We start from the raw sequence: 27,400 nt of genomic DNA on the forward strand, positions 1-27,400 counted from the left end.
TTAGGTCTTTAGCGAATAGACGGAGAAGGGGGATAGCTGGGTCAAATGGTGGTTCCATTCCCAGCTTTCCAAGAAATCTCCATACTGCTTTCCAAATTGGCTGCACCAGTTTGCAGTCCCACCAGCAATGAACAAGAGTGCCCTTTTCCCCGCATCCTCTCCAGCACTTATTGTTGTTTGACTTCCTAATGGCTGCCAATCTTACTGGAGTGAGATGGTATCTTAGGGTAGTTTTGATTTGCATTTCTCTGACTGCTAGCGATGGTGAGCATTTTTTCATGTACTTGTTGATTGATTGTATGTCCTCCTCTGAGAAGCGTCTGTTCAGGTCCTTTGCCCATTTATTGATTGGGTTATTTGTTATCTTATTGTCTAATTTTTTGAGTTCTTTATATATTCTGGTTATTAGGGCTCTATCTGAAGTGTGTGGAGTAAAGATTTGTTCCCAGGATGTAGGCTCCCTGTTTATCTCTCTTATTGTTTGTTTTGCTGAGAAAAAACTTTAGTTTGAGTAAGTCCCATTTGTTGATTCTAGTTGTTAACTCTTGCGCTATGGGTGTCCTATTGAGGAATTTGGAGCCTGATCTCACAGTATGTAGATCATAACCAACTTTTTCTTCTATCAGATGCCCTGTCTCTGATTTAATATCAAGCTCCTTGATCCATTTTGAGTTAACTTTTGTGCATGGCGAGAGATAGGGATTCAGATTCATTTTGATGCAAATGGATTTCCAGTTTTCCCAGCACCATTTGTTAAAGATGCTATCCTTCCTCCATTGCATGCTTTTAGCCCCTTTATCAAATATAAGATAGTTGTAGTTTTGTGGATTGGTTACTGTGTCCTCTATTCTGTACCATTGGTCCACCCGCCAGTTTTGGTACCAGTACCATGCAGTTTTTGTTACTATTGCTCTGTAGTATAGTTTGAAGTCTGGTATCGCTATACCGCCTGATTCACACTTCCTGCTTAGTATTGTTTTTGCTATTCTGGGTCTTTTATTATTCCATATGAATTTCATGATTCTTTTATCTATTTCTACAAGAAATGCTGTTGGGATTTTGAATGGCATTGCATTGAACTTATAGAGAACTTTTGGTAATATTGCCATTTTGATGATGTTAGTTCTGCCTATCCATGAGCAGGGTATGTTTTTCCATCTTCTAAGGTCTTCTTCTATATCTTTCTTTAGGGTTCTGTAATTTTCATTGTATAAATCTTTCACCTCTTTTGTTAGGTTCATTCCCAAGTATTTTATTTTTTGGGGGGATATTGTGAATGGAGTAGTTGTCCTCATTTCCGTTTCAGAGGGTTTGTCACTGATATACAGGAATGCCTTTGATTTATGCGTGTTGATCTTATATCCTGCCACTTTGCTGAATTCATTTATTAGCTCTAATAGCTTCTTTGTAGACCGTTTTGGGTCTGCTAGGTATAGAATCATATCATCTTCAAATAGTGATAATTTAAGTTCTTCTTTTCCTATTTTTATGCCTTTAATTTCTTTCGTCTGCCTAATTGCTCTGGCCAGTGTTTCGAGGACTATGTTGAACAGAAGTGGTGAGAGAGGGCATCCCTGTCTTGTACCAGATCTTAGAGGGAATGCCTTCAATTTTTCTCCATTCAGAATGATGCTGGCCTGTGGCTTATCATAGATTGCTTTTACAATGTTGAGGTATGATTCAGTTATCCCTAATTTTTCTAGAGTTTTGAACATAAAGGGATGCTGTACTTTGTCAAATGCTTTTTCTGCATCTATCGAGATGATCATATGGTTCTTATTTTTAAGTCTATTGATGTGGTGAATAACATTTATTGATTTCCGTATATTGAACCATCCTTGCATCCCATGGATGAATCCTACTTGATCATGGTGTATAATTTTTTTGATATGTATTTGAATCCGATTCGCCAGAATTTTATTGAGGATTTTTTCGTCAAGGTTCATTAGAGATATTGGTCTGTAGTTTTCTTTCTTTGAAGTGTCTTTTTCTGGTTTCAGAATCAGGGTGATGTTGGCCTCGTAGAATGAATTTGGAAGTTCTCCCTCTTTTTCTATTTCCTGAAATAGCTTGAAAAGTATTGGTGTTATTTCCTCTTTAAAGGTTTTTTAAAACTCTGCTGTATACCCATGCGGTCCTGGGCTTTTCTTAGTTGGTAATCTTTTGATGGTTTCTTCTATTTCCTCTATTGTTATTGGTCTGTTTAGGTTGTCTATATCATCCTGACTCAATCTGGGCAGATCATAAGACTTAAGGAATTTATCTATGCCTTCACTATCTTCTATTTTATTGGAGTATAAGGATTCAAAATAATTTCTGATTATCTTCTGTATTTCTGAAGTGTCTGTTGTGATATTGCCTTTTTCATGTCATATGCTAGTAATTTGGGTTCTCTCTCTCCTTCTCTTCGTTAGCATGGCTAAGGGTCTGTCAATTTTATTTATTTTTCCAAAGAACCAACTTTTAGTTTTGTCAATTTTTTCAATTGTTTCTTTTGTTTCAATTTCATTAATTTCAGCTCTGATTTTAATTATTTCTTGCCTTCTACTTCTTTTGCTGTTGTTTTGCTCTTCTTTTTCTAGGAATTTGAGATGAAGTATGAGATCATTTATTTGTTGGTTTTTTCTTTTTTTGAGGAATGAACTCCAAGCAATGAATTTTCCTCTGAGAACTGCTTTCAATGTGTCCCATAGATTCCGATATGTTGTGTCTGTGTTTTCATTTAACTCTAGGAAGTTTTTTTTTTTTTTTTTTTTTTTTTTTTTTTTTTTTTTTTTTTTTTTAAAGAGAGAGTGAGAGAGGAGAGAGAGAGAGAGAGAATTTTTATTATTTATTTTTTAGTTCTCGGCGGACACAACATCTTTGTTGGTATGTGGTGCTGAGGATCGAACCCGGGCCGCACGCATGCCAGGCGAGCGCGCTACCGCTTGAGCCACATCCCCAGCCCAACTCTAGGAAGTTTTTAATTTCCTCCTTGATGTCTTCTAAAACCCATTGATCATTCAGCAACCTATTGTGCATTCTCCAAGTGATGCTTGATTTTTCCTTCCTTCTTTTATCATTGATTTTCAGTTTCATTCCATTATTATCAGATAAGATGCATGGTATTATCTCTACCCCTTTATACTGTTTAAGAGTTGCCCTGTGACATAATATATGGTCTATTTTTGAGAAGGTTCCATGTGGTGCTGAGAAAAAAGTGTAACTACTTGATGTTGGGTGGTATAGTCTATATATGTCAATTAAGTCTAGGTTGTTAATTGTGTTATTGAGTTCTATAGTTTCTTTATTTAACTTTGTTTGGTAGATCTGTCCAGTGGTGAGAGAGGTGTGTTGAAGTCTCCCATGATTATTGTATGGTGGTCTATTAGACTCTTGAACTTGAGAAGAGTTTGCTTGATGAACACAGCTGCACCATTATTTGGGGCATATATATTTATGATTGTTATGTCTTGTTGGAGTATGGTTGCCTTGAGCAGTATGAAGTGTCCTTCTTTATCCCTTTTGATTAACTTTGGCTTGAAATCTATTTTATTAGATATGAGTATGGACACTCCTGCTTGTTTCCGCAGTCCATATGAGTGGTATGATTTTTCCCAACCTTTCACCTTCAGTCTATGAATATCTTTTCCTATCAGATGTGTCTCCTGTAGGCAGCATATTGTTGGGTCTTGTTTTGTGATCCATTCTACTAGCCTGTGTCTCTTAATTGGTGAGTTTAAGCCATTAACATTTAGGGTTATTATTGAGATATGGCTTGTTCTTCTAGCCATATTTGTTTATTGATGTTACTAAACCTGCTTTGTTATCCTCTTTGACTACTTTCCCCCCTTTACTGTCCTACCTCCCATTGTTGGTTTTCAATGTTATTTTCCATTTCCTCTTCCTGTAATGTTTTGCCAAGGATTTTTTGAAGAGATGGTTTTCTAGCTGCAAATTCTTTTAACTTTTGTTTATCGTGGAAGGTTTTAATTTCATCTTCTATCCTGAAGCTTAATTTCGCCGGATACACGATTCTTGGTTGGAACCCATTTTCTTTCAGTGTTTGAAATATGTTATTCCAGGATCTTCTAGCTTTCAGAGTCTGTGTTGAGAGATCAGCTGTTATCCTGATTGGTTTACCCCTAAATGTAATCTGCTTTCTTTCTCTTGCAGCTTTTAAAATTCTCTCTTTATTCTGTATGTTGGACATCTTCATTATAATGTGTCTAGGTGTGGATCTCTTATGATTTTGCACATTTGGCGTCCTGTAGGCTTCTAGGATTTGGGATTCTGTCTCATTCTTCAAGTCTGGGAAGTTTTCTCGTATTATTTCACTGAATAGACTGTTTATTCCTTTGGAATGGAGCTCTGTGCCTTCCTGTATCCCAATGACTCTTAAATTTGGTCTTTTGATGTTGTCCCATAATTCTTGGATATTCTGCTCATGATTTCTTACTTGCTGAGCTGTCTATGTTCTTTTCAAGTTGAAATACTCTGTCTTCATTGTCTGATATTCCATCTTCTAAGTGATCCACTCTGCTGGTAGTATTCTCAATTGAGTTTTTAAGTTGGTTTATTGTTTCCTGCATTTCTAGGATTTCTATTTGTTTGTTTTTTATTACCTCTATCTCCCTGTGAAATTGATCTTTTACTTCCTGGATTTGTTTGTCAATGTGATCTTTCATTGTCTGATTTTGCTGTCTCATGTCTTCCTTGAGACTCCAGATCATCTGAAGCATGTATATCCTGACCTCTCTATCTGACATTCCATCTGTTGCACCTATTACCTCTTCTAAAGTTGAGTTGACCTGCATTGCCTGTGGTCCTTTCTTTCCTTGTTTTTTCATACTGCTGGCGTTTCTTTCTGCTTGGTGAAACTGTTGTGTTTTTGAAATTTTCCCTCTATTTATTTATATTGCTCTTGTATAGTTGAAAAATCACCCTTGCAGGTCAGGTAGTGGCTGTGATCCTCCTCCAATTGGTGTGATCCGTGTACCATGCTGGCAGGCCCTAGGTCTGCTCTGCTGGTCGGTCAAAGGTCCGCCTACCCAGCAGGTGCGAGGGGCACCTCTGTCACTCCGTAGGTTGCTGGGCCTAACCTCCCAATGGGTGGCAGGTTCGCCTAGCTCGCAGGCACTGGGGAGGGGCCGGTTCCGCCCCTCAGCAGGTCGCTCGGCCCGATCTGCTGGTGGTCACAGTCCCTCCTACCTTGCAGACACTGGGGGAGGGGACGGGCCTGCCTCTCAGCGGGCCGCCAGCCCTGTCCTACGTGTGGGTCCTGCCCGCGTTCCCTGCAGGCGCCTGTAGCTGTTCTGTGACTCCGCTGGTTGCTGGACCTGACCCGCCCGTGGGTTGCAGGTTCCTGTATACCTCTTTTATATAATTTTCCTTGACAGGTTTGACTACAGAACTCTTAATGTCAGAACACATATTAACATCTCTTGGAAATATCACTTGCATAGAATTTACTTGAGAAATGCTGGTTTATGTAATACTCTTTCAGAAATCCCATACCTTGTTCATATGTGCATGTGAAACATATACTATAAAGGAGAAACTAAGTAAGGTGTCCTTTGGAAACCTTCAATACCTCTATCAGGGAATTTCTCTGAAATTCCATATTACTTTCTAAGTCTACTATTGTTTTATTTATTTATATGCCTTCTCTATTTATTCCATATGAGTGTAAGCACCTTAAGGACTTAAGCTCACCTAGCACAGGGCCTTATTACTTAGTAAATATTTATTTACTGTTAAGTATAAAATTGTAGTTGCACTGCACTTTCTAGTGTTCCCCAAATGGTTTAAAATATAAAATTATTAATTTAGTGTGTTTAGGTCACAGTACTATATTGTAGCCTAATTTAATTGATCAATTCCTAATTGCTCATTAGAGGTAAGAAAATACTGATAATTTTTGAATTTAAAGGAATTTACATTTTTTAATTGAAATTGGGGGCATTTTACCACGGAGCTACATCCCAACCCTTCTATTTATTTATTTTTTATTTTGAGACAGGGCTCACTATGTTGCATAGGGCCTTGCAAGTTTGCTGAGGCTGGGTTTGAACTTGTGATGCTCCTGCCTCAGCCTTCCTAGCTGCTTGGATTATAGGTGTTTGCCAGTGAACCTTTAATGTAAAAATTGGAGATTCTTAATTAAAAATGTAAGATGTATATTTAACTTAAATAAATTCTTGATTTTTTTTTATGGTGGTTCAGGGGATCAAACCCAGGGTCTTAAACATGATTGGCGATTGAGCCATAATGAGCTATACCTCCTGCCTAAAATTCTATTTAAAATAATAACATTGTGGTTATACAAGTTTTATAATAAACATATGAGGCAAAAATTTGATATTTATATGTACGTCTTATTTGCTGTTTCTTCATGTTTAATTTTGCCATCCAATAAAAAATGGGCAACACATTTTGCATTTCAAAATATTTAAAAGTCTATTTATGCACAAACACTGTAGGAAAAATTACTATGAGCCTGAATTTTTAATTTCCCCACAATTTCTTTGATCTCAGTCAAGACTGTGATTGTCACTTTTTTATGATTTTGCTAATTAAAAGTTAAATTAAAAGTGTTTTGCATATTCAAATCATGTGTGATTTTTCCTGACTTCAGGAGAGGATTTGATTCCCTGGGAAGATTCATTGCTAAGTATAGGAACACTTTAGTAATATATATTCATAAAAATTCATAAACATTCATATATATGAATAAAATACTTGATCATTGTGCATTGAATATTATGGAAAATGTTTCCATGATCATATTGACCTATGGCTGTTAATTTTTAATTTTTTTATGAATAGGAAAATCATTTAAATTGATTCTTCCAAAAATATGTTTTAAAGTATGTTGTAAAGATATTTCTAAGTTTAATTAGTACAATTAATAGTCTAAGTAGAAAATGTATATTAATAAAGGTAAGAGGATTTTCTTCACAGATGAAAATAATACTATACCAAGAAATTTCATTAGTTTTAAACCTGTTGTTTGGTTAATCTAATGTCCTTTCTTTATTAAAGCAACGTATGTTCATTGATAGTTTTCTGTAAGAATATTTATAATGAACAGCTCCACTTTTATTTTCATTTTAGAAAGTGAATCATAGTTATCAGTAATAGGTTAAAGAAATAGTCACAAATTCATCATCAAACAAGAAGACAGTATGGAATGCAGTATTCTCTTTCATCCATTATCTATTGTCATTAGCGAATACATTTGAGGTTACTTTCCCATAGTAGAAAAAAGTTATTCTTCTTTCCTAATCCAGTCTGTGAATCAATTCTCCTCATGCAGATGACACCCATTCATGAAAATATAGTCTGTTATTAGTGGAAAGAAGACTACATTTTCTGTTAGAGGCATCACATTCAAATCCTAATCATGTTTCCAACTATGTAGCTTTTGTTCAATCATTTAACTTTTTGCAGTTAGGGTTTCCTCGTCTGTAAGCAGTGAAATAAAAATGCCCTATCTATACTGCAAGGTCATAATAAAAATAAAAAAGTAATAATAGCTGTAAACTGTTGGTAAGCATATATTAGTATGCAAATTAATGCTCTTTAGTATTAATTATTGGTATTAGAAGACAGCTAAGTTCCTGGTGCTGAGAAAGAGACTGTTGTGTAAAGCTAATTGGCCCCCAAGGGATTTGAATCTGTGACCTTGTATTAATTAGCCCCTAGTCAAACCAACTAGTCTACATGCCCAAACTATATACAGTACTTCTTCTTTGGGTATATTTATGATGAAATATAGTTTTTCATTATTTTTGTAGAGCATTTCAAAAAATCTTGAATGATGCCAAATTTTCTATCCTTGATGTATTAGCAGTACTAGTTTCTGTCCAGACTTTGTAATGCTTACCAAAATGTACACAAGTCTTTTATATGTACTATGAAAGTATAAAATATTAAGGCTTCAAAAAGGCATATGTAGGGGAAGTTTTGTTGTTCAGTGGTAGAGAGCTCGCCTCGCACATGCGAGACCTTGGATTCGATCCTCAGCACCACGTAAAAATAAATAAGTGAAATAAAGGTATTGTGTCCAACTCCAACTAAAAAATAAATATTTAAAAAAAGGCATATGTAGTCTTTTTTTTTTCTTTCTTTTGTACCAGGAATTGAACCTGCGGGTGCTTAAATATTGAGTCACATCCATCCACAGCCCTTTTTAAAACATTTTATTTAGAGATAGTGCCTCTCTGTGTTGCTTAGGGCCTTACTAAGTTGCTCAGGTTCGCTTTGAACTTGATATCCTCTTGTCTTAGCCTACCAAGCTACTGGGATTACAGGCATGTGCCACTATGCCCAGAAAGCACATATAATCTTAAACCACAAATGTCTACTGTTTGTATACTTTCTGCTGTATTTTATTCTAAGGTTAAACTCATACCATTTATTTTTCAGGGCCATGGATCCTTGAATTCATCAGGAACTCCAGGTCCTCCTCCACCACCTCCCTTGCCAGGTGTTGGCCCACCACCACCTCCACCACCTCCACCTCTACCTGGAGCTCCTCCTCCTCCACCTCCATTATCTGGATTTGGGGGTAGTCCACCACCACCACCACCACCTTTATTTGGAGGACCTCCTGCACCACCACCCCTTGGAGGAATGTCTTCTCCCCCAGGAGTGCCACTTGATCTACCTTATGGTATGAAGCAGAAGAAAATATATAAACCCGAAGTGTCCATGAAGAGAATCAATTGGTCAAAGGTAATTGTTTTAGTCAACTTTTCGTCACCATTACCTAAAGATCTGATAAGAATGAGGAGGAGAAGTTTGATGCTCATGGTTTCAGAGGTCTTAGTCCATTGATGGATGATTCCTTTCCTCTGGGCCCAAAGTAACATTATGGCAAAAGAGTGTGGAGTAGGATAGCAGTAAGGACATGGCAGATATTAAGCAGAGAAAGAACTCTGCTCACTAGGGACAAAGTATAAATAGCAAAGGAAGACCCATGTGTTGCACTTCATCCCACCACACCCTAACTATCTCTAGTTACTACCCAGTTAATCCTTGTCAGTTCATGAATCTACTGATATAGTTACAACTCGCATATCTAATTCTTTCTCCTCCAAACAATTTTGCATCACCTCACATGTAAGCTTTTGGGGGCACATCTCATACCTAAAACATAACACTTATACTGTAACTATATAGGTTTTTGTCTTTGTCTAGCCATGATTGATCATTAATGTGCTGAATTCATTAGTACATGTAAGTGTTGCATAAAGTTTGAGATGACTAATGACTTGTGCTGCTTTCCTTTGGGAATTCACCATCTTATGTCCATCTTTCAGATTACTACCTAGATGAGTAGAACCCCCCACACATAGTTTGAAATTATAAGGAAGGTAAAAGGAAAATTAAAAGTAGTATAGAGAATGCTATATGGAATATATCATCAAATGAAAAATAATTAAGATTTTTACCTCTGTTAACTTGAAGTAACATTTCTTAAATAAAATCTCTTCTGTTATTGAGCCTTGTTTTTTTTAGTTATTTTTACTCAGAAAGTAATTATTTTTTGGTTTTTAACTTTCAGATAATGTGCAGTAGCTGACAATATTCAGTGGTGTCATAACTTAAGTATTTTTGATATTGTATATGAAAATATTTTCTTCTGAATGTTATTTTGCTTTGTTATTATTATCAAGTAATATGTTTTTTTAAAAAATTATTATACAGATTGTCATAGTTCTCATTCATTGGAAATTAATCTTCTAATGAGAATACATTTACCCAGAAACATGTAAAGCTATATCTGAACGTGTCTGTGTATTAAGTTGTTTTGATTCAATTGATGATTCAGTTGTTTTTAAAGATTAAGCTCAAAAGAGTATATTAATTATAAATGGTTTTAGTGTATAGTTATTTGTAATTAGTCACAGTCCACCAAAATATATCATTCAGAATTTGTTAGTTCAGTTTTCTGTGTATGTAAAATTAATGATAGGTTTTCTAATTTAGTGTACACTGGAATGATACTTAATGTATCACCAAAGCATCAAAATGTACTGAAAATGCATAATTCTAATTTTGGATTTGTTGTAGTAAGATCACAATTCTATGGAACTATACAGCCTGGATTGAAAACCCAGCTGTGCCATTTACTAGCTTCAGCAGCTACTTAAACATTTTGGAGCTCAGTTTCCTTCTCTTTAACATGGAGATAATAATAGGTCCTACCTTGAAGGACTATTGTGAGGATTAGATTAGTTAATATATGCAAATCACTTAAGACAGTAACTGACACATAGTAGGAGGTATGTATAAGCTGTTATTATGGAAGTTGCCTTCAACTTAATCAAAGAACATGGAAAATTCAGTGGTTCTGTCTTACATTTCCTGTTTTCAAATAGTTAGTGCATATAGAATACATGTGAATTGAAGAAGGATTTACTAAATTATTCTTAAGACTCTTTTCAGTAGAAGAATTTTTAAAATGTAATTTTCTATATGGCCTATTGTTGTTGTGTACCTTTTCTGCATGCCAACAGAATTTTCAGAGTTTTGCAATGAATTTACTCTATGTGTGTTGTTTTGATAGATCCTAAAATTGCTTTAGTGGTAGATGAATAAAAGAATTGCCATTCAACTCTGCTGAAAGTGAAGTCTTTGAAAAATTTAATATGAAATAATAACTTAGAAACTTATCTTTGCTATTTTTGTCTCAGATCGAGCCTAAAGAATTATCTGAGAACTGTTTCTGGTTAAAAGTAAAAGAAGAAAAGTTTGAAAATCCAGATCTCTTTGCAAAATTGGCACTGAATTTTGCTACCCATATAAAAGGTACATCTTTTAAAATATATAAATTTCTGATTCTGATATATTGCAATTTAGCACCATGCCAAACATTTTTAGAAATGTGTATATGTGAAATTTTTCCATACTGGATAGTGTCAAACAAATACATTAACAAATTAGCTGTATATTATCCAGTAACGAAAAAAAAAAAAAAAAGAAAAAAACCTCTTTTTCCTTTGAATTTTATTTTGTATAAATGTTATTGTTCATCTGAAAATATAGGTTTTATCTTTTTGTGTTTAGTATGTGCACTATCCCACATATTAAATTACAAGATTGTTAGTTTTCCTGAGGAACAGAGGAGACAAATTTGTTGATTCACCATGTAAGGGAAAATAGTTTAACAGAATACTAATGTCTCAGAAGTTTTCACAAAATTGGGATAAGATGTTGCCTTGGGGCTTACGTAGTCTTTTTCTTTTCCATTTATATCACTTACCAAGTTGGTTTCTTAGGAAATATCATAGTTTTTGTTATGGGTAGGTTTTCTGGATTAATATAAAAATCTGATGCCCAATAAGTATGTTTACTTATTTGATAATAGAGTACATTATTTATGATTAGATCCTTAACCTCTTGTGTATTTCATACATATTTTTGATATTACTTTGTTAACTTCTCAGTCTCCTGATTAATTATTGTGGTTCATGATTTCAGGTAATTGTCATTTCTGTTTCATAGTTACTGCAGAATTGATAATTAAGAATAGAATTTTTCTGTCTGAAGGAGTCTTAACAGCTAAGAAATGGAAATATTCTGTACTCTTTTGCCCTTAGAATTAGCACTTTTGCCATCATTTGTCTGATTTGTCACACATGCCCTACAGTGTGAATTCTGGAAAATTTAGAGAGAGAAAGAGATGAAAATTATTTCTTTTTAGTTCTTTTAGCACATCTTGCACACTGGGAGTGCCCGTGTTCTATTTATTGTTTCTTATAGATTGAATTTTATACACACTTGCATCTGCACATGCTCGCGCACACAGAGAAATCTGGGGTGGTTAGAGTATTCTGAAAATTTTTCACCTTAAAAAAATGTTTTGCCAGTAGTATTTTTTTTCTTTATTTATCATAGTAGACTTCACATTTAAAAGGTTCTTCAGTGACTTCAGAAATAACTAATTATTATAGTCACTTCTTTAAATTGAAAACTTTCTTATAGCCAATTACTACTCAATTCTTATGATAGTTATTAAAATAATATTTGTGGTTAAAAAAGAAAGAACTTTCCCTTTAATCAGATTTTTACCTTTCTTCCACAGAGAAAACCATTACTACCGAATTCCCACATTGTCTCCTAGAAATAATCTGTGCCTCTAGAAGCATATGATATTTATTATTTTTTGTTTTTTGATTCATGCTGTTTTCACTAAATGTACTTGTGGATTATTTCATGTGAACTTGCATTTATTTACTGTGTTCTCTTTGCATACTGCATTGCATTCTATCTTAATTCATTTTAGCAGTCCCCTATTGATGGTTATTCAGACTGGTTCTACTATTTTACTTTTTCAAAAAAGTGGAGTGGCAACTCTGTTTTCACATGTACTTTTGTGTACATACATGAGAATCTCTAAGATAAATTCTAGAAGTGGAATTTCCTGAAAAAAATGTTTTCTACTTTTAAAATTTTTATATTATGAATTTTCCTGCCATGAAGTTTGTGTCTATTTATGGGGTCATCAAGAATGTATTTGGATACAGGTTGAACATTCCTAGAAATAAAAAAAAGGTCACTGTGATAAAATGGGTCAATTCAAGGAATATATGAAAATTATAAATATATATGCATGCAACATAAAAAAAGAACATTCCTAATCTGATAAACTCTGAAAAATTTTGATTGCCAATATAATGTCACATGTAGAAAATTCAATGCCTGACCTCTGTGACAGTGTGCAGTCAAGACACAGGCACACTATAATTATTGAATAAAATTATCTCAGGCCACATGTATAAGGTATACGTGAGCCAAAAATGAATTTCTTGTTTAGACTTGGGTCTCCTCCTCAAGATATCTCATTATGTATATGTATTTCCTAATTTGAAAATAGAATCTGAAATTCAAAACACCTCTGGTCCCAAGCATTTTAGAAAAGGGATCTTATGCACATCTCCTTATCTATAGCCATTGTCTATCTCAGAGGTGAAAATAGTAAGTCATGGATGTTATAATTTTTATTTTTTAAGTCAGAAGTGAGGTTGAACAGTTTTTATCATGTTTATAGGCAATTTTTTACTTCTTTTTCTTTGAACTCCCTCCTCCATTTCTTTGTACATTTTCTATTGACCAGTTGTTGTTTTGCTTATTGATTTATTTGTATTGAGCATTACAAGAAAAAATAGGTTTCATAAAATTTTAGTTAGCTGGACCACACAACTAATTAAACACAGACTATTTTACTAATGAATAAACTCAAATAAGAGACAGAGAAGTTAGTGTAAAACTCAGTATAGTAGAGAGTTTCCAAATGTAATGTGTTAAGAGTAGAAAAAGCCAGAGTATATAGAGTCATATCTTCTCCCTTTCTGGCTTTGATACTTGTAATCTCAGTTACTAAATTTTATGATTGATAAAATAAATACACTGATGTTTACATAGTAGTATTGTTAGAATTAAATAAAATTATATATTTAAAGTACCTAGCATAATGATTGCCATCAAGCATGCACTTAATAAAAATTAATTTGCTTCTCCCTTTTACCTGATACTGTTTATACATGTGTGTGTGTGTGTGTGTGTGTTATTGTTGCTGTTTTGAGTATTGTCACTTAATACAACTGTTAATTCAGCAGGAGATTGTCTTCCTCTTCTATGTAGCATGTGCTAGAGCTAATCAGTTACAACAGAAGCAGTCTTTACGGCTGCTATTAAAACCTGATGAAACCAAAGTAAATCCAAACAAATATCATATAAACGCTCTCAATTACTCACTGCTGTGAATGTTGCATTTTCATTTGTCTTAATTTAATTCTCTAAATTTTTTATGTTAACACTATTCCTAGTTCCCTTACTTTGAATATTTAAGTACAAATCAGGATGGGGCATCATCCCTTTCACCAAGAGTTATTTCTGAAGGGACATTTAAGGGATCATTTAACCATTATAGAATATTCTAGATATGCACAGCATAGCCAAAATAAGTTTTAATGATAGAAAACTGCCATTTTTTTTTGTAACACTCAATAACTATTGATTGGTCTTCCTGTAATATCTGAAGTCCCTTGTCACTTGCAGTGCCTGGATTCATAATTTGGTCAATAGGTGGCAGGCTCAGTAAGAAATCAGCAGGAGGCTGTGGCTCCAGCAAACTTAAATAGCACTGCCTTGGCTTCCCTAGCTCTAGGGCACCACTTTATTCCCCATTATGCTTCTCATTGCAGTTCATTCAGCTGTATTCTGGAATGAGCAACACACCCGTTGTTTCTAAGACCTATTTCTAAAGCTCTTAGACTCAGTGTTCCAAAACCTTTGAGAACATTCCTCTCTTGCAAGGACATTGGAGAGTTCACATCTCTCTTCTTGCTAAATGCACTGTAAAGCATCACTAGGCTGTTTGCAAGAAAAAGTTAAAAATTTTAGAGTATCTTAGAATTGTTAAATAGAAGTTTTAAAATACACTAGTTCAGATATGTCTAATATTCAAGTGTTTAAATATTTAATATATGAAAGAACCATAAATTTTACTATTTGAATTATTTTTTAGAGTTTTAGAGAAAATTACTTTTAATATTCTGTTAAAGATAGATTGTTTCTGTTTTAGCAAAGAATGACTCTTTTATTTCATTTTAGTTTGTAGAGTACCTAATATGTGCAAATTACTAAGCTAAATAGGAAGGGAAAATAAATAAAATCTTCATTTACTAGGGTACCCATAATCTATTGAGGGAGGTGGGAAGATGTACACTTCATTTAGTCAAATCATAATTTTTTAAAGCTATAGGACCACAATAGAAATGGTTAATTTTGAGTAGGGACAATAGAGAACCCAGAGGTGGTATTCTTTGAGTTGGGCCTTAACAATTAAGTAGAAGTTCAACAGAGAAAGTAGAAGAAAAAGTCATTTTAGCTAGAGAATATCATGAACAAAGTCTTAAATTAAAAACTAAAGATGAATTAAATTTAGCAGAAATTATTTGAGCAAAGAATGATGTATTGTACATCACTAAGAACCAGAAGAGGTTCAGAAAGCTCTACCTAGCATTTCGAGCAGTGATCTTTTATAGACCCAGCACTGAAACAAAGTAGAGAAATCAGCTAATTGGCTATAGTTTTGCATTTGGCTTATTCAGGCATGGTCTTATCAGTTGACTACCTGTGACTAGGTGAAACTTGGCTGTTTGTGATGGGTTGAAACTCAGCTGTGTATTATAAAAAATAAATAAATAAACTTCCAAATTAGATTTTGGTTTCTTAAGTAGGAACTCCATGTTAAGAGACAGCTCAGGTTTATGGTCTGTTATTAATTTAACAGCAAGGAAAAGAGAAATACGTATTTTGTTGAAAGCTCTGGAGGGAGCTGGTTGAATTGGGACTGTGGAGTGAAGACACTTGGGAGTAAAAGTAGTAAGGAAAAATTCACACTGAAGAATTTAGGTTTTATTTTTTAAGCATAAGAGGCACAATAATTTGATCATTTCTCCTAGACTAGACCTTTTTGGTGGATAGATAGGTGATGGAATTAACACATAGGTAATGGACTGATGATTGTGAATAAATATTAGTAGGATAGATGAGATATGATATCCTGACTAGTGTGGATGTTTAATATTCATCTCTAAGATCTCTTCTAGTTTTAGAATCTCATGTTTTTATGCTTATGACATTTAGGTTCTGCCTATAAAACCATCATGATGCCTTAAGACAAAATGCATATTGAAATCTGGATTAATGAAATATACATTTCTTTTCTATTTTTAGTGAAGTAATGGAAAAACAAAAGAGAGTAAGGTGGGGGAAAGGAAGAGGGAGAAGGAGGGGAGACAGCTGGAGAAGACTCTATTAGTGATTAAGAATATGATTGTATGTGAAACTGTTGTAATGTGTATGTGTGCATGTTTTCTAGTTTATTAGTCAATTTGATAATATTTGGAGACATGTAGTCATCAAGGCTATAATGATAGTGTCATTTTCCTTTAAAAATCTGTAGTAATTATAGATAATGATGATATTATATAAGAATTAAAGTAATGATGTTTTACATTAACTAAATTTGAAATAATAAAATATGTAGCTTATAACTGCTAATTCTAATTAGAATTTCTAGGGTTCTCTAGGGGCTTCAGGAAAAACAAAGATAGTGTGTATGTGTAAGTTGTAAGCAATTTTTTGGTTTTAATGTTGCTTGGAGGAAATATAAGAAATAAACATAAGAGGTTAATAAAATTTAGCTTCTTCAATAATATATTTCTACAGTGCAATTTAGCTTTAATAATAACAGGAATTGAGGTGTTATAAATATTTCAAATCCATATAAATGTCATTTTGTAATGCTTGAAATATTGGGCATAGCTTCAAGATTATGGTGGAGCTGCATTTGAAAATGCATGTATATAAAAACACTTTTTCTCTAGGATCATATTTTAAATTGTGTTTCTCAATCTTATAATCAACTGGCAGCTTCTAAAGACACACAGCATTCTATCCTTGTTTGATTGCTCAATACAGTCAAAAATTTAGTGAAATAATCAATACACAAAAGAATGTTAAAATCTAATTAATCAATTTTAATGATAAATAAATTCTTAGAATTGACTTGAAAATAATAAGATTTTGGTCTCACAATGTATATTCCTTATAAGATGATGCTAAACTGTCCAGAGAGAGCCCATGTCCTATCAAATAATTTGTCATCTTAATGACATAATTTATGCATGCTTCTGTAATATAAGCTTTCTACATAAGGGAACAAACAGAAAAGGCTTAATTTTTTCAGATAGCAAACTAAAAACCACACTTACCTGTATTACTTTGGGCTGCTATAACAAAATAATATAAACTCAGTACCTGATGATTATGGATTAGACATGAGGTGTCCCCCAAAAACTCATGTGTGAGACAATGCAAGAAATTTAGAGGTGAAAGATTGGGTTATGAGAGCCTTAAACTATCAGTGCATTTAACACTTGAATGGATTAATTGGGTTATAAATGTAGTTAGGTAGTGTAGGGCTGAAGGAAGTGAGTCATTTGGCGTGTGTCTTTGGGTTTCATATTTTTTTAAAATTTTTTTAAAGAGAGAGAGAGAGAGAGAGAGAGAGAGAGAGAGAGAGAGAGAAAATTTTTAATATTTATTTCTTAGTTTTCGGCGGACACAACATCTTTGTTTCTATGTGGTGCTGAGGATGAAACCCGGGCCACATGCATGCCAGGCGAGTGCACTACTGCTTGAGCCACATCTGCAGCCCTGGGCTTTATATTTTGTCCCTGGTGGTGCTTCAGTTTCTCTCTGATTGTCATGTTCTGAGCTGCTTTTTTCCACCATGATGTTCTACTTTACCTTGGGCCCAGAAATGGAGTGGCCATCTACGGACTGAGACTTCTGAAATTGTGAGCCCTCCAAAAACTTTTCCTCCTCTATGTTGCTCTTTGTTAGTCACAATGATGAAATAGCTGACTAACACACTTATAAACAACATATACTTTTGTCTCACAGTTCTGGAGCAGGAAAGTTCAATTTCACTGGAAGTCATAGAGGGGGATAAGCTTGAGGGTTATGTTTCAACATATGAATTTTAGGGGGACATAAACATTTAGATTATTGCAATACCTGTGCGTAATTTCATCATTGTTATTACATAATATGCTTTTTGGCTTTCTGAGGGTATACTGATTATCTTTGTTATTTTACCAAAATTTGTTTTTTACAGTATGAATATTTTATGTATTTCATCTTAGTATATCATATGCATTCATTTCCAATTGCCATTTTCCAGCATGAAATAATGCCTTCCTTTATACAAAGGAGGAAGCAAGGAATTTTTGAGCCAGGATAACATGCTATTGTTTAATTATAAGTCACCAATTATAGAGATCAGTTGAGACTGAGCATCTCCTGCCTCCTAAATAAGAAGGGTTTCTAAATGGCTCTATCTTTACATATTGGTCAAGGTCTGTTGATTGTACTACTAATATTAACACCATCACTATAGTGACTACCTCTATCAATAATAATGTCAATCATTATAATAACAATAGTACATTTATGAAGCAGTTAGTATGTACCAAGAGCTGTGATTAGTATGTTAAATCCATATTTCATTTAGCCTTCACACCAGCCCTAGATACTTCTATTATTGTTTTATAGGCGAAGAAACTGAGGCTATGAGAGATTAAGCAATATGTTTGGTTATATAGCTAGTAAGTGAGAAAAATGGGATTTGAGCCCAGGTTTGTTCTTAATCACTTCCCTATGCTGTAGCAATGACTGTTAATGGCTTCTATGTTCTTAGTAATTTGTGCATTTTGTTGCATAGTTAATGAGCCCTTTTTTGTACAGTTAATGATATATTTCCACATACATTGTATTGTGAAATGTGTACTCCCATTACCTTGGCACTAAAGACAGTTCTTAAGAGCTGAAACCAAAGTTAGGAAGTTGTATACTATCCACTGAAGGGAATAAGTTTATTCTTTCCATGACTTAGATTTTTTTAGGGATTTTCTGCATGGAATCTCTCACTGATAAAACATTGCTGTGAGATGGATTTGTCTCTTCTGATAATGGATGAAGTAATGTGGTCCTCATGGCATTAGGCATTTGGTAATGATATATTAATATACATGGAATACATCAAGTAAATCATATCAGTTTTTCATTTGGGCTCTTTCAAAGTTGACTTTTAACATTATAGATACTTTAATATTAACCCCTTTAAGTCTTGAGTTAGACTGCCTTTCTTATTTCGGCTTCCAGACATTTTATAGATTAAGCATCATAACAGGTATTCTTTTGATTGCATTTGTAAATCACAGTGATTCTCATTCACATTTGGCACCATTGTTCTAGCTAAATCAGTTTTGTATACATAAATATAAATTATTTACATTGAAATCCTGGAAGTTTTTAACTTTGCTTCATAAAATTACAAACGGCTATATATTAGTGGTAGGTAAACTAGTCCAAGACCATATCTTGCATGGTATCAGAAGTAAGAACAAGAGGTTTCTCTGATTTATGAAATATATTTAATTAAGAGCAGTTCAGATCTTGTTAAATTTTCTCAGGCATTATGTATTAGTTATCCCTTTGTTAAATTAATCCATGATGGTTAGAGTGCATTTAAATCTTTCTTCTTAATAGGCTATTTAGTAATACACACAAAATATTTAGAAAAAAAAACATAAAAGGCAGTTTGCTTTTTTAAAGCCTGAAGGAGTGAATTAAGAATTAAAGCAATAAGGAAGCCATGGTCATTTATAGCTACAGATGATCTTTAGAGGCAAGTAACTAGGTCTCACCCTCATATGCACGCATGCACACATACTCTCACACTCACATGGAGGATATCACTGAAAGGTACGAATACCCAGAGACAGGTTTAGGAGCCATTTTAGAAGTTGCCTACCATGTGGTTACTGACAATATGATTTCTCAGTAATTACAAATGCTGTAACATCTCTTTTATTGATAATTTCAAAAGAGTGTCAGTTAGTCTCTGTGCCTTAAGTCTCATTTGTTGTGATCACAGCTGTCAGGTGTTTGTAACATTTTATTCATTATCCATTGTCTTCAGGATGACATTTAAACTCCTTCTCATGTATGTCAAGGCCATTTACCTTTTACTCCCTGAGATTGTACTTGGCCTGAACTTGTATCCTCCTCAAATAGAGATTTATAAGAATCTGCAACTCCAACAATAAAAAAAAAAGAAAAAAAAAAGAATCTGCAACTTCTTTTTGAACACCCTTAACATTTCTTCACTTTGCATCTTTCTTAATTATTGTCTTTACTCACTGTGTCCACTGTTAGACAGTGACCTTCTTGCAGTCAGGATGAAGCATTGCCATTTTGTGTACTCTAGTTTTCCCAGCATGCACTACAGCTTCTGTCAAATATAATTTTGTTCAGTGAATACAAAAATAAATTATAGTTAATTATGGTTAGTTTCATAATTCCAAGGCAAGTAAAATAAAGAATGGTTGGTAGCCCATATAGTATGAACTCATTCTGTCTTTATTTAGTAGTTTATCTAGTGATACATTCACATATATACACACACTATATTTCAGTCTCTTAAAAGTTTTTCATTAATCCTGAGCTAATAAACATAAATCTACAAAACTAAGATAATTGAGTCAGATTGTAGTAATTTGCTAATGTGAATTTGCACATTTATATTCCTATGATTTAGTAATTCAGTTAAATTGGGTGTTTGTTTCTTTAAAAACAAATTTGGCCAGGCATGGTGGTGTACATGGTAATCCCAGCAGCTTGGGAGGCTGAGGCAGGAGGATTGCAGGTTCAAAACCATCATCTTAACTTAACAGGGCCCTAAGATACTTAGTGAGACCCTGTCTCAAAATAAAATATGAAAAGGGGCTGGGGATGTGGCTCAGTGGTCAGGTGTCCCTGAGTTCAATCCCTGGCACCAAATAGATAGATAGATAGATAAATAAATAAATAAATAAAGTTTTCTTGGTTGAAAAACTTGTTTTAGTCTATCACATATTATCTTTTTTCCTATTTCTTTTTTAATTTTAATTTTTATTAGTTCTAACAGTTATACATGCCAGTAGAAAGCTCTTTGATTTATTGTCCACAAATTGAGCAGTTTTTTTGCTTCTTTGTACATGAAGTAGATTCACACCATTCACGCAATCATTACTTGTACCTAGGGTAATGATGTCTGTCTCATTCCACCATCTATTCCAACCCCTTGCCCCCTCCACATATTTTATTTAAGTTTCCAAATGTAAAAGCTAGATTTTTTTTTTTCACAATGGCTTATGGTTGATTTCATCATGTATGGTTGGCCTGCTTAAGTATACAGAACTTTAGTGTGCTGAAATATGTGTGTATAGGCTTATTTGATGTTAAGGAAAATGCTTATTTTCTTATTGTGTTTAAACAAATAAAAACATATGATAATAAAATAGAATGACTATCAAAAGGGTTTTGCTGACAAAATCGATAATTTCAACCACTGTGTTAATATTTGTTGTATACTTAGTATATGCCAGGCTATTTGTACAGTTTTTTACATGGATTAGTTCATTTTTCTTTTGTTCTCTACCCTATGTAGTAGGTACTGTCATTATAGCTATTTTGCAAAATGACCAAAGTAAAACTGCAAATCAAGCTCAACTGCAAATCATGACTGACACCATACTATACTTAATTAACCATGTTACTTTACTTTGCCTACTAAAAAAGCAGGGACATGGAAACACCTTGCAATAGAAGAAGCCTGAATCTTTTCTTAAGCATTACTATATTGCTCTGTAGTGTATCTGTGCCCATGAAAGCTCCATTATCAGCAATATTAGTTTAAGTCCCCCTTATCTATTCCATGGGACAAGAATAGGTTGTTACGTGTGAATTTTTGTCATTTGAAGTACCTAACTCTATATAATTCGTGTAGGGTGTAAGTGTGTTTCTAGTAATTGGACCCAGTAAAAATATATTCAATAAAGAGGCAGAACTGAATTTACCAATTTGCCCACTAAGTCGTTTACAGTGTGTTGAAACATGTCTTTCAATATAAAACTAATCGTGAATGAGAATGGAAAAATATTTAAGTCACTGGCCACCATTAAGTTCTCCATGCATGTGTGGTCTACTTTTGGCTCATAATGGAAAAATATTAATGCTAGTCTCATTTTTCCCTGCCTCCTAACACCATTTCCTCATTCTCCTTGCAATCTGTTGATATGGGCTTAAGAATCATTATTTTTAATTTAAATTAATTTTATAGGAGCCTAAATAAAATATGTGATGCATTCAAATGGCAAATATAATTATTGCAAATTATCAATATTTCCTTCATTGGAATGGCTTACTGAGAGTTGCCTGTGTCTGGTTTCATGTGATAAGAATAGACTGATAATGTGCTCCTGGCAATGTGTGAGGAACAGTGTTGTTTCCTAGCATGTAATAGCTTTTAATAGAAGGCAACAAAAGTTAACTACTCTGTAACATGTGATGCTATTAGGATATTTGTAATTTTCTTTGAAAAGAGAAGCTGGTGTGATTAGATACCTTTTGTCAACTAACAGCAATAATAAAGATGCTATCACTTTTTGGTTTTACTTGCTGTTTGTTTTTGCAGTATCAGATCACATCCTTGTTAATTATTGGTATTTTGATTCTATTATACATGTTTTTGTTTTCTCAATGCTGACATTTTAAGAATTTTAATAATTTATTGTGTTTTCAAATGTTAATATATCTGCATGATGGATAGTTCTGAGATCTTTGTGTTGTAGTTTATAGACATTCATTTTATTAATAATAATACAAATTGGCCTTACACAGTTTCTCAGTCTATTTCAGGGCATAAACGAAGAATCATAGGAAATTTTTCAGATTTCACATAGGGCTTTTGGACACAAGTCTAGCCATTTTTTTAATTTTTCAGACTAAGGTATAATTTAGATAACAGATTCCATAAGAATTTTTTTATTATTTATCGTAGAAAAGACTTTCAATCAACTATAATATTTTTTGAGTTCACTTATGCATCTAGAGTGGGTTTTTTTGTTAGTGTTTTCTATTGGAGAGTCATTTGGTCTGCTAATTGGCTGTTATCTTTATATAACGATGATGATGCCCACTATAATTAGTAGGGCATGATGCTGTTTTGATTTCCAGTCGTAATGATTTTTCAAACTCATCATTTCATCTAGCTGTGTCCAGTCCTTCCTCTGACCAGTGAGATTATAATGATAAGGGACTAGGGACATAGTGTGTGCCCATGGTGGAGAACAACAACAACAACAAAAGACCAGTAAGCATTATATTAATGACCTTGGTGTTTGTACTGTGGTGCTCAAATGAATTTAAATAACTGGCCACAGGTAGGTTTATATGATTACAAATATAATTGAAGTGGTTAACTGTTTTAATTAGCCTTTTCTATAGTAGGTGTGAATTTGATGGGGTTTGCTTTCTGTATTAGCAGTACTTGAGAACAGCTTCATATTATTCTTATGCTATATTTCATACTTCAGTTGTTTAATCTTGAAGAAATTTGAACATGCTTTTGGAATTTGGTACATTTCCAGATCAAAGTGTAACAATACATAATCAATATTGTTTTTATTTCATATCAAGTACATAACTGAATATATTTTAACTAAAGTTTATGAAGAAATATTCACTAATGCAAAGCCTTCACAGCATTTTCCTAATATTATACTGTCATTTTCACTTTGTTTCAGTGATAGTTTCCATATCCTTATACCCTCAGAGATATCAAGACAATTATTTAATATTATCAGTTCTTTCAGATTTAATAATGTTACTGAAAATACCATTATCCATTATATGGGTGGGAAGATTATAATTGTGCCTCAACATTTATATATTGCATAATATTTGCTTGAGAATTATTAACAATAAATTCCTTTAATTAGAATGGATCCTGGTTGGAACCTAATAAGTATTTAGTCTTAAAAGTTTTCTCTGATCTTTATGAATTTTACAAATGGCTACTAATGGGTAATCTCTTTAAAAATTTAGTATATTATGTGATATATGTAGCTACTCTCAGTTATCTCTTTTAATAGAGGGGAGCAAGTATACAGAACATTAGAGATATATGTGAAAGGGAAAAACAATGAAATGTTTTTACAGTATATTTTGTTTGTTTGTTTTTGATATCTTTAGTGCAGGACTATTTGTATTCTCCTAGACAAGGGGTAAGAAGAAAGAAGTGGTGAGGAAAATCATTCTGTGATTGGATCTCTAGGGATTCTTTAGAGATTTTTCTCAAAGATAATTTGAAGTTTTGTCAGAAGAGAAAAAAACATGGAGTGTATGCCTTTGGAAAACTTGCTATACAGATCATTCTCAGGCCATAAAGTTATTCTGGGTCATATATTTTAATCAATCCTATATGTATTATTGATTCCTTCATGGTCATAAAAATTACTATGGGTGTGTGCCATATGGAGTGTTAAGTTGCTAGACAGTCCTTTGGAGAATTATCTTAACTTCACATTCTCCATTAATTGTCTCTTGTAGCAGTGGTGATATTGTTGGTTAGTGTTTTAGTTAGCTTTTTCACTACTGTGACTAAAAGACCTTACATGAACAATTTTAGAGGAGGAAAAGTTTATTTGGGGGTTCATGGTTTCAGTGGTCTCAGTCCATAGACAGCAGGCTCCATTCCTTGGGAAGAATGTGGTGGAGGAAGTGTTCCCATGATGATCTAGGTAGCAGAAAGAGGGACTGCATTTCCAGGTACAAAAATATGTACCCAAAGTCACACTCCTAGTAACCTACCTCCTCCAGGCGTGCCCAACCCACCTTCAGTTACCACCCAGTTAATCCTGTTAGGGAATTAGTTCACTGATTGCCTTAAGATTCTTGTAACCCGATCATTTCTCTTCTAAACCTTCTTGCATTGTCTCATATATGAGCTTTTGCAGGACATCTCACATCCAAACCATAACTATCGGGATCCAGGACTTCTTGATTGATGGGTCAGAGTTATAAATACAAGTAAAATGAATTAATTCATTATGGTCTTCCAGATTCACTTTGTTCTGTAAGCATTCTGTTGGCTGTTTGTTGACAGTGCTGTATGTTCATTAGCCACTGTCTAGTTGCCAACCCAAAATATATATAATGAACCAGAAATTCAGATATTTAGTAAGAGAATGGGTATCATAGAAAGGAGTTGATTCATACAACAACATTTGTTTCTGTTCATTCTTGAGAACATTTTATATAAACTAACTCATTTAATTAATATTTATGAAAGGAAATCTGTAAGATAATCATATTTCTCCAGGTATATAGATTACTTATCTATGTACAGGGAGATTAAGAGACTTGCCCAAAGGTCACAAGGGTAGTAGTGAACAAAGCTAAATTTAAATCTAGTGTTCTTAATTACTATATAAATTGCCAGCCTCTGGTTCATTCATATGTCGTCAGTTACATAACTGATAATCTAGATTCCTTTTTTCTGTATTATAAAATATGTATAATGGAAACCATAGAAACCCATTCTGTCAGCCTGGTATGTGTCCCCTCAGGTCTAAAACTTATCTGGATGCTAGGATGGATATGACAGGGAAGAGAGTTATTTCAGATTGATGGTCACCTTTGTGGGAGAATCTCCAGACTATCCACATTTCTGTCTTGGAATTACTTCTGAGTCTGAACAGTGTTATTTATTCTTGGCATCTCAGTGTACTTATTCTACAATCACATCTTGAAAGAGACACAATTTGTGATGAACATAGAAAAACTCTTAACAGAAGTTGCTTTTGTTTTAACCCTTGTAATTCTGTATTCTTACCAAAAGACCTTTACTATTATAAGAAAGCTAAAAATGTTTTGAAAGTTTATTTTATTCTTATGTTAAAGGCTGAGCATTCTAAACGAGTATTACTATATCTTCTTTTTATGTGCATAATGATCATTTTTTCCTCTCATTGATCTTAACTAAAAGGAGGAACTATATGGGGTTAGATTCAGTCAATAATGTTCTTTTGCCTTCCTGGAGGCCTCGACTTCACATGACTCTTAGAAATGCTGCAATCTATGTACCTAAATTCCATCAATATGCCTGAATATAAATATTTATGCTTTCCTAATAGTCTTTTGAAGTGAGGGATTTTGAGACCCAAGGTCATTCCATAGTGTTTCCTAAGAGGTTATTGTTAGCAGTGGCAGGCATGACAGCATGTGTTTTTGAATGAAAGTAATCAATATGTCAACCTATCAAAATCCCTTTTGTATACTGTTTCAAAAAAGTTGCTTTCAAATGGTATTAAAAATATAAAACACTTAAAATGTTGTGGAAAGCTTAATCTCATAAGAATTTTCTGTGAGGTGGTACCAGGGATTGAACCCATGGGTACCTGACCACTGAGCCACATCCCTAACCCTATTTTGTATTTAATTTAGGGACAGGGTTGCTTTTGCTGAGGCTGGCTTTGAATTTGCTATCCTCTTGCCTCAGCCTCCTGGAGCCACTGGGATTATAGGCATGCACCATTGTGCCCAGCTCATAAGAATTTTTGCCAAATTAATTATTAGTAAGAACATTCTATTTGATGGCTATCAGTACTGGTTCATTAAACTGTTTGGTGTTCATAGACTTTGCCCTCAAATTTTCTGTTATTTCCAGTTTTGAATTTGGGTCAGATTAGAAGGTTCACATGAAATATTTTAAATTTGAATCATAAAAGGAGGTCATAAAAATGAACTTGTATATGTAGTGATATTAGTAATGTGCATTTGCACATATATTAATAATTGTGAATTATGATTAAGTTAATCTTTCAGTAGTTATCTGGATTTGGGTTGCTTTGGTTTGAATTGAAGAAATTTTTTCTTGACCCTTGTCACTGAAGTAGTTCATATTAGAACCAAGCAACTTTCTATATTGTAAGAAACAGTCACTAGGACATTGGAGTTTTTGAAATGGCTCCTTATAGAACATCAATATTTTGCTTATATTATTAAAATTCATTTTTGGTATCTCTTGAAAGGCAATAAAATATGTCCTGCTTTATTATTCATATTTGCATAAGAGAAATACAAAACTTAAGGAATAGATTTGCTAATAATGCCTTTGCTTGAAGAACATGTACCCTTAAATTTATAGAATTACGGTAATTTATTTTCCTTATAATATAGAGGTTGGCACACAGGATACATGAAAGATTACTTATTTTTCAGTTAAAATAGTGTTTTGATGAAATAGTAACTTTCAGTGAAGGAACCAGCTAGGAGTGAAATAAACCATTTAATAGACTTAATATGTTAATATGTCAATTGATGTACAGAATTTGCTGTATGGACATTTCCCAAGAGATACTCAATGCTAATCTCTAGTAGTAAGCACTGATTGAAGTTTTTTTGAAACTAAATTTTAATCAAAGACTAAATAATTTTTACAAACATTTCAGATAATATCATAAGCCTAAATTCAATGTAACTGAACTTTGAAAAATAGTCCTTCAGGCTATTTCCATCATTCACATCTCCCTTCTCTCACTAGGTCCATATACCGGCATAATCAACATAGTGACAGATTTTTTTCCTTTTTGAAGTCTTGAATCAATTGGTGTTTGGGTGTTTGGAGCTACATTTCAGTATATAGGTATTAATAAGTAATGGTGGTCTATGTAGAGATTAATTTACTGTAGAAATGAGATAACAGCATTAGTCTAGCAATTCTTTCAAGCTGCCATTGAGGCTGTCCTCCTTGTCTTATTTGTGCATTCAACAAATATGTATTGAATTTCTATCATACAGTATATGCTACCATTTTTCACAGAATGCTTATTACTCCATTAGGCCTGTGACCCACAGAATGATTAACTCTGAATTCTCAGTGGTGAAAATGAAATTTGTTTATCTCGTTTTGCTCTGCCAGCATCATTGTGTTTTTGCACTGTAGACCTTG

At 33.7% G+C, this 27,400-nt stretch overlaps 1 protein-coding gene across 1 annotated transcript in view; it reads left to right on the plus strand.

The window, feature by feature from the left end:
• Diaph2 (diaphanous related formin 2) overlaps window positions 1-27,400 on the plus strand; it is an 821,535-nt gene that overhangs the window by 249,708 nt on the left and 544,427 nt on the right. The window contains exons 17-18 of the mRNA XM_077793878.1: window positions 8,410-8,718; window positions 10,683-10,797. Coding sequence (XP_077650004.1) covers window positions 8,410-8,718; window positions 10,683-10,797 — 424 coding nt within the window. The remainder of the gene's footprint in view (window positions 1-8,409; window positions 8,719-10,682; window positions 10,798-27,400) is intronic.

This window comes from Urocitellus parryii, chromosome X, assembly GCF_045843805.1.
Source record: "Urocitellus parryii isolate mUroPar1 chromosome X, mUroPar1.hap1, whole genome shotgun sequence".
NCBI classification, from domain to species: domain Eukaryota; kingdom Metazoa; phylum Chordata; class Mammalia; order Rodentia; family Sciuridae; genus Urocitellus; species Urocitellus parryii.